Source organism: Condylura cristata, unplaced genomic scaffold (assembly GCF_000260355.1).
Source record: "Condylura cristata isolate star-nosed mole 26May11 unplaced genomic scaffold, ConCri1.0 scaffold00005, whole genome shotgun sequence".
Taxonomy (NCBI): domain Eukaryota; kingdom Metazoa; phylum Chordata; class Mammalia; order Eulipotyphla; family Talpidae; genus Condylura; species Condylura cristata.
In genome coordinates this window covers 39,756,496-39,765,667 of record NW_004567106.1, presented here as the reverse complement: position 1 = coordinate 39,765,667, position 9,172 = coordinate 39,756,496, and the positions used below count along the sequence as shown (strand labels likewise).

At 33.4% G+C, this 9,172-nt stretch overlaps 1 protein-coding gene across 1 annotated transcript in view; it reads right to left on the bottom strand.

The window, feature by feature from the left end:
* The window catches only part of SEMA3C (sema domain, immunoglobulin domain (Ig), short basic domain, secreted, (semaphorin) 3C), a 141,289-nt gene extending 134,084 nt beyond the window's left edge, over nucleotides 1-7,205 (bottom strand). The window contains exons 1-2 of the mRNA XM_004676892.2: nucleotides 6,678-7,205; nucleotides 4,265-4,405 (exon numbers count right to left, since the gene is read on the bottom strand). Of these exons, the coding sequence (XP_004676949.1) occupies nucleotides 4,265-4,367 (103 nt within the window). The 5' untranslated portion in view covers nucleotides 4,368-4,405; nucleotides 6,678-7,205. The remainder of the gene's footprint in view (nucleotides 1-4,264; nucleotides 4,406-6,677) is intronic.
* Nucleotides 7,206-9,172: the final 1,967 nt, after the last annotated feature.

The window sequence follows — 9,172 nt, the reverse complement described above, 5'->3', positions numbered from 1 at the left end:
TAAACTAAGCTTAAAAGTCATAAAGTACCCATAAAGAAGAGTTTCAGAGGTTAACAGTCTAAGGTCCTGTCAAAGTTTAGAGTTAATTAGTAAGGAAACAACACTAAAAAACCTGATTTCCTAGACACAATTAGAATCTTGGCAATGATTTTCCCAGTTAATTATAACTAAAATTTTGTGTGCTTTTTTAAAACAATACAAGAAAGATAAAGTTATATATAAAGACAAAATACATTTCAGAATGAGAATTATGACAATGATAAATCAAGCATATTTCATAACAGGAAAAAAAACAGTTCATCAGGAGACCTAACATTCCTAAGCTGAGGAGTACCTAACAGCAGAAATTCAAAAACATTAAGTGAAAATTGATGGAAGTAAGAATAGACAAATCCATAAGTATAATTGGAATGTTCAATTTCTTCTGTCAGTAATTGAAAGAATAAGTAGACAGAAAATCAGTAAAGATATAAAATATAAAAGCACTATCAACTGATTGACTTTAATTGGTATTACTAGAACACATTGCTTTAAAAAAAAAAGCAGAACAAAATTTTCAAAGAACTACAACCTATGATGTATATTATTTGATAATAAGAAACTAAACCAGCAATCTATAACAGGAACTTATATAAAATATACCTAAATGTTTTTAAATATTGCAATATATTTCTAAATAAGTCATGAATAACAGACAAAAAGTAGCTGTGGCAGTTATAAGAATTTTTTTTTTAACTGACTGAAAATCAAAATACACTTTATTGACAGATCTAGGGCACTGTTAGTGCAATGTTTCCAGGGAAATTTGTGACATAACTAGTTACATTTGAACAACGTTTTCATATCAGTGACAGAATTCCCTAAGAAGTTTCACAAAGAAGAGGATACTATACACAAAGCATCAACAACTGGGTTTTAAAGCATGAATCAAGGAAATGTTTAACAGAAAAATAATAGAAAAAAACAATGCCACCAAGAGCTGATTTGAAGAATTCAATGAAATGGAGAAAATGGGCGTCTAAATAGATTAATCAAAGCATAAAAGCAAATAAATGCAAATTACTGACATCAGAAATGAAACATTACTACAGATCCTACAGACATAGGCTAAGGTAATATTATGAATGACTTTATGTCACTAAATTGAATATTGCAGATTCATAATATAAATTACTGAGAAAAAAATCTTATTTTTATAGTAATCTACCTCATTTTAAATTAGAAATATTCAATAGATTAAACTCATTAATCATTTTTTCTTATTCCAATAGACAATATCAATTTTCTTAAACTCAGATACCTTTTGTTAAAATTACATCCCCTTTATCAGATTATTCCTGGTCATGTAGCATACAACAAGCTAACCTCTCTACTGAGTAGAGGAGAGCCTTTTTAACAGTGCTTTCTCTAGTATAAAAAAAAAAAACACAAGCAAGTTTTACTTATTGTAAATATGCAGTCTTGTCCTTTCCTTACGACCCTCATAGTTTTGAGGGGAAAAAAAAAATACAATGCCAATAATGCTATGAGATGTGAATCAGGCTAATGGATTTTATTTCAACAAAAGCTCAGCTTATATCAAAAGTACTTTCATGATCTTAATATTCTTTGAAAAGCATTTGGCATTAAGTGAAAGTTACAAAACTTATGAAAGTATAGAATCTAATAGAAATTGCAGTTCTTTTAACATGCAAAGTAGCTAGCACAAATATAAAAACTAATTAATAACATCTTAAGTGCATTTTCCCATAGGACTGATGACAATCTAGCTGACCTTGCACTAGATCAATAGGAAAAGCAAATCCTTAAATCACTGTTTTCCAAATGTTATCAGTTCATTAATCTATCACAAGAAGGAGGAATGAAACTTATATGGGAGAAGAGACTTCTTTTCCATATATCTTTAAATTGATTGTAATTCTTACCTGGATTGTGAATAACAAAACTGAGAGGAGTTTTCTAAAGTTCCACAGCGGAAAAGATAGACATAAGACTAATTTACAGTATAAGAGAAGATTTTGAATAAAAAATGTCAGGGGAAAAGTAATTACAAAGGAATATAATGATACAAAAACTGCCTGAAGTAACTTGAAATTATTTGAATTTCCTCAAAATATCTTCCAACTTTGATTTTTGATTGGGAAATAGTCAAAGAATTTTTTTTAATGCAAGAAAGTATATATACATTATATATACATATGTATTTAAATAAATATATATTCATATATGTCAACTTTGTAAAAAGTTCTATATTTGATTCTAAGGCTAACTTACTTTAAGGGATTTAGCAAACTATCCGGATGTGATACCAGATAAGTTATCATAAAAACAGTGAGAAACTTTAAATGACAAGAAACTGGAACAAGCATCTTAAGTACACATACTAGGAAATCTTTTTAAAAATGACTATGAACTAAAGATAACAATTTACAGATTTTAACAAAAGCTACTGTCTAATGTATCGATCCCACAACATCTTCTCTCTATATGGTTCATTTTAGGATATTTTTGCATGTGATTTAAAATTGTGGTATTTCAGTATGTTTACTCTCTCTGTAGCTATATATATATTTAAAGAGTGTCAAATTTAGTGATATTGTATCTCTTTGATTCCTACTAAAACTCAGAAAGTTTAAACTATCAGGAACTGCAAATCTTTTAGACCAATAGCTTATTTTTATCATATTGTACTACACACATTATACATATTGTATTATACATGTCATAAATTAAAGTCAATTTTATCCTCAAGAATGTATTGTAAGTTTAAGAGCACTTAAAATATTAGTCATATAGCATTTTAAAAGTTCACTGTAATTTCTAGTCACTATGTAGTAATTACTATTCTACATACTATTGAAGATTGGTTTTAAAAGGCTGTATTACCTTTCAAATATAGGTTTATGGAATATCTCTGTTGACACACTTGTTTTTAATATTTACATTCTTTAGACTATATTTGGGGGAAAAAAGAAGGTAAGTTTTCATGGAAGAGAATGAGCAGATTTAGCTGCCCAACCTGTAAGACAACTCCATCTTCCTTTATACTGAGAGGAAATATTAGAACATTAGAGGGAAATAATATTGCTCTTCATCTCTTTCTTGAAAATTTGATTTTATAATTCTCAACTTGAAAAGTAAGTATAATCAAAATGCAAGATTAAAAGAATATTTCAATGTTTTTCTTTATAATTTAATATGACAGTTAAGGTTTTAAGACAAACACCTGGCTTAAGAGCTAAGGAAGCAATTAGAAGCTCACTTACACTTATGTCCTAAATAAGGCTCCTTCAGGACTTATGATGACCTTGAGAAAAGTACTTGGTGAGTTAAGAGTCACTTGGCTGATATACCTCAGTCATATCACATTTTGAAATGCAAAATCACAGTGATTCAAAGAAAAGAGAACTATCAGGAGATCTAAGAGTCTACTGCTTCTCAGAAGAAAATGAAAATATGCTCTATGAGACACTGAGATTAATGCAGAGAGAGTATTGAAAATATAATAAAAATATGAATGACCTCGATTAGAAAGATGATCTTTCTGATCAATTCCTTATTCCATCTTTTCAATTAGTATGGGTTACCTGATTGACCTACATCATCTATCAGTAAAGTTGTTTGAAGTTCATGAAGATATTGGGAAACCATTCCCTAAGAGAATCTTAGTCATTTCATATTTGTGGAAATTTGAAATATTACTCATTTTCCTATGTTTCTGAATAAGTATAAACAATCACCATCAAAAACATACTTCCAACTATTTTTTAAGGTCCTTATTAATTAATAAAGAGACTTTGTGTCCCTCAGCAACTTCTTGTAACTATAGAAGAAATGTATGAAAGGAACAGTCTTTAGGTTAAGACCCAAAATTACATAGGAAATATTTTTTAGCAATTTAACCTGTATAGATCTTTCAGCTGATGAGGACAAGCACATAGGGATTATTTCTAAACATGACCAGATTAATATTAAGATTAAAAAATCTTATATTTTGAGGTCTTCTTAAGCTTCCCACACATAAACATGCAAACAGAAGAGTTAAAAAAGGCAGGATACATATGAAACATTTTCATAAACTAGTGCAATAGAGGCATTTGTCAATTAACCAACAATTTAAAAGAGCCAGGTCATACATAAAGCAATCTAGTAAATATTTAAGATAACATTTCACTATCTTTGATTTATTAATTGTTGAGTCTACATAAGAAAGAAATAAAAACTTCAAATAACATTTATCTAGAATGTTGATCAATTTTCTTACCATCGAATGTTAAATAAACTCTTGCTTGGGGCTGAGAAGATCCTTTTACACAGACAGAACAGACAAATATTCCAACCCACAGGCAAATTGCTGGGAATGCCATTTCTTCTGCTTTATAATTTATTATCCAAGGGGAAATTCCTTTAAAATAGAAATAATGAATGTGTTATATTGCATTTCACATTTTTAAAAGGACAAAATATAAATTCATAAAAATCAGCAATGTAAACAGAGTACCAGTACTTTAATTCACAAGACCTGACTGAACATTTACAGTCATAAAAAACTGTAGGAGGGGGCCCTCCCTGGTGGCGCAGCGGGTTAAAGCACAGCACTGAGAAGCTAAAGCCACTTCCGCATGAGATCGATTCCCGCCTGCCCCGGAGGAGCCCACATGGCGTGGCAGACCTCTCCTGACCCGCCCGCTGCTCCCCTCAGCAGTGTACTTCAGTCACTCTGCCTGTTCTGCTCCCCACTCTGTCTCTGGGGAAGCCTCTCGCCACCCCTGCACCTCTGGCCTGTACCCCTCAGTTCTGTATGCATAAATAAATAAATCTTTAAAAAAAAAAACTGTAGGAGGAGCTGTGACTTTTTCATATGTGAAAATTTGGATTTGATTCATTTGTGTCTTAGCAGAGAGAGAGAGAGAGAAACTGTTTCATCTTTCAACAAATAATGCTTATATTAACAATGAACAATGAATGCAATGAGGAAAAAGTTACTGATTCCCAAAGGAAAACACAACACTTACTTGATCTTTCTAAAGAAAATCACATTACACTGAAATGACTTGAAAATGGTAACAATAGATATTAGTGAATGAAAATCTCTTTCTATAGTACTACAGTCATAGGAACAGTCATGTATACCCATTTACCTACATACCCTTAGATGTTTTAAAGTAATTGTCTCTAGAATGGTGTTTCTATGCATACAACTTCCATGTGTTCAATCCCAGATCACTGAAATCACTCAAATCAGTTATCTGCCAATTTATACAGATGACCATGCAGCTGTTAAATGATGCAGATGAGGTAACCATGGACTGTTGCCAAATTCAAACCAATGACCTAGTAGACATGAGCAATCTAATGAACCATGTATCTGTCAATGCATATTTTACATAAATCAACCTGAAAGCAGGCTTTCAATATTTCAAAAGATAAATCAGAGAGATAGGTATTACTGCTTCAGAATGTAGCTGTAAAACTGATACATGCTTATTAGCTAAGGACTGAACAGCAAAGAAGATCAGGTAATATATAAAGACAAACCTAGGGGTGCTCTGGTGGCAACAATATGCAAAGTAACTCTAGGACCATTTAAAAAATCTCATCAATTTGAGACTAGTATAATCATACAATAAAATGATATGACAGTTTAATTTATTTTTTTCTTTTTAGAGGATACAACAAACTTTCAACAATTAAAATAGTATTGCTAATGTTTATCTGATCTTAAAAAAACACTAAAAATGGAAAAGACTGCACCTCATTAATTAAGTAAAAAGAACATTTCAACCAAATATAACATTTTAAATAAAAACTTCAAGTTGAATTCTTAGATGATAAATGGTTAATGAAAATAAAACCAAAATTGTGTTCTTTTACCACACAGAAGAAACCCTAGAGATGTTTGTCTTGCTAATTTTCAAAAGAAATAGTTTCTTCCTGCTTCCAGAACCTCTTCACCCTGTCATTCCTAAATTAACTTGAAAGAAAATTGATTTTATGGGGTGATTTGCCCTCAGTAATTTGCTCTCTGGTTTTGTTGTCCTTATAAAGATCCCACTTCCCCCCCCCAAAAAAAAATACAAATACCTACTGAAACTTTGTCTCCTAATTAAGCAGACAGATAATACTAACACAATTTTGTATATTGTCACCACTATCTTATCTTTGACATGTCTCCACTCTATTAAGATATTTTCCACAAATTGCGAAGAATAATATGGGAGACAAAATGACAGGTGAAATGAAGCGAACATATAAAGTAACATGATTTCAAGTCTACCTACAAATGAGAAGTGACTTAAAACCAGGTGTCTTACACATACTTCCCCCAACCCCATATTTTAAAACTTCTTCCCTTTAAAAACTCAGAGACATGCTTTTGTTTTCATTTCTGAGCGAATAGTGGTAACATGTAAGAAAAGAAGCCTTTCGTCCTCTGGAGTATTTTGCCTTAGAAGATAATGAAATACTCAATTTGAATATCTCCGCAGGTGTCATAACCAAAAACAACTAAAGCAGAGCTCTCCGCAAAGGAAACACTTTCCTGACAAACTACATGTGCTCTTAAGAAAATGACCAATCTTGGGCGTACCGAGGCATGAGAAGTCAACACACTGATTCAAACGTTACATTTTGCTAAATTTATAATGCGAATACTGAAAAGAATGACTTCAGCTTACCAAAGTGGGAAGAGATCAGCGCAAAAAAGTCATCAATTTGCTACGGGTTTCGATCCGCGTGTCTCCGGTTCTTTTCCCAGAAGACCAGAATTTCTAGAGCGTCCCAGCGGTGAAATTCTTTCTTCCCGGTCCTGGGAGTTTCTTTGTAAAGGAATCCTTAGCAGTGCAGTGTCGAGGCGCCCGGGCCCCTTCTCCGCGTCGCTCAATCCAGCACCTCCGAGTGAATGGAAAGTGGTCGGCGCTGGGGCGAACGCTCGGGTGTCCGATTACAGCTACGCGGCGCGCGTCTCCGGCTGGCCCGGCGCGCCGCCCAGCCGGCTCACATCACCAGCCTAGCACACCCGACCGCTGCTGCTCCGGCCGCGAGGCCCCACCCTTAGAGCGCCGGCTTGAGCGTGGCTGTAAGCCCTGAGCTCGCGGGCGGGGCCGACCCCCAGGCACGCTGCCCTGGAGAGTCTGGAACGCGCTGCAGCCGACCCGAAGACCAGCTGAACTACTCGCTTCTCTCGCAGCCGGTGGTAGGGTGAGCAACTTCCAGGGCGCGCTCCAAGGTTTTGTTTGTTACCGGCTGCTCTTGGAAGGCAACACTGGCTTTACTTGGCTGTAAATATCAAAATGCAAAGCAGCATTTTGTCAGAGAAGATCGCTACATCCTTTTAAGGCAAAGAGATGGGTTTTAAAAGGGAATTGAATCGTGTCCTTTGCATGGAGCAGATTTCCTAAAACTGGTCAAGATAAGCCAACAATCTTGTGGCAGAAGTTTATTCTTTTAATGGTTATTGTTTCCTATTGCGTTTCCTTAATGTTTCGAATGCAGTGATTCTGTTGACCTCTCAACTTGATCCACATCCAGTATCCTTCCGTCCAGGAAACTCCTAAAACATAATTACAAGAAATTATTTTACAATTTTGTGGAGGACGGCTGTTCAGAATCATGCCAACAGATAGAGGTTTACAGGTCTAGACACGAGGGGCTGGGTACACTGCCAGCTCTACTTACATCTAAGCTTGGAACTCATTTTGATTTTACGTGAAAATGATTTATCCGGGCCACAATAAACTGGATATTTGAACAGAGAAAGAAATGAGCTTTGACCGCCATAAAGTAAGTGAGGTTGCACTTGCTTAAAAATCACTGAGGGCTACTGCCCAGCAGATGTCACTATAAAGAGGAAACAGGAGGTTTTTTGTTTTGGTTTTTTTTTTTCTTTTTACCTTGTTCCTTTTAATTTTCTCTATGAAGTGAAGCAGACAGCTAAATACTTACAAACTAATCATAGAAAACACCCGTGAGGGTGCAAAATCATTGCTGGAATGGGACAGGTAAATTCTCAGGTAGAAGAAAGCAAAAAGTGTCTCAGCACCACTTCTTATGACCAGTCAACATAAACACAGTACTAACTCTCTGTATAGCTGAGATATGAAAGGATCACATCAAATAAGAATGTAAATTTCTGTTCAAAAGTAATACCTTAGGGCCCAATTACCTTCAATTTATCTGTGAAAGAAATCTGCAGTTCAATGGATGTGTTATTTTTAAAAAATAATACAGTACAGTTAAACAATCTTTGTGAAGTTTAAATATATGAGCAGCTCTTTGACCTAAGTATGTAATAATGAATTTAACACATTCTGACAGTATTAAAAGCAGATATAAACATAAATAAGCAATATGCATATAACTTAAAAAATGAAGAATTTATAAATGGAGAACAAATCATTAAAAATAGATCGCTATGAGCATTAGTAAATTGTGTAATTATTAATTTAGAAATAGAAACCCATTAGATACCGATTAATCTATCTATATATGTATATATGCATATCTATATATAGGTGTATATATAGATGCATGTATATGTCTATATGTATATACATATGTATATGTATATTCTATATATGTATATATGCATATCTATATATAGGTGTATATATAGATGCATGTATATGTCTATATATATACATATGTATATGTATATTTACATGTATGTGCACGTATATATATATATGTATATGTATACATATACATATATATATATTAAGGCAGAAGATATGTATAATTTTATTTTTTGTTTCATGGAACTAAAATAAAGAAATACAAAGTGAAATGTATGTCAAATAGTGAACAAGGGAGTTTACTACCAAACTCCTTATACAAAATGCCAATTAGTTCAGTCTCTCACACATATTCACAAGGCATTTCAAAGCTATGACAAATAGCTTAGATTTTATCACAATCTATGAAATTGTGCTATAATACCCTCTATCTTGTTTGAATAAACTTCTTTTCAATTTATTTAATTGAATAGTATTTGTTTAGTACTGAGACATTTAATGGTATTTGCTTAGTACTGAAGCATTTACCTATTGTCGGGCACACCTCAACATGAGTCATAAAAATAGTGCCTGGCATTATCCAAAAAAGATTCAAGTTCAAGGACGCAAATAGTACTCATGCTTGTCTGAAACTTGAACCATAAAGTGAAATTTTAAGC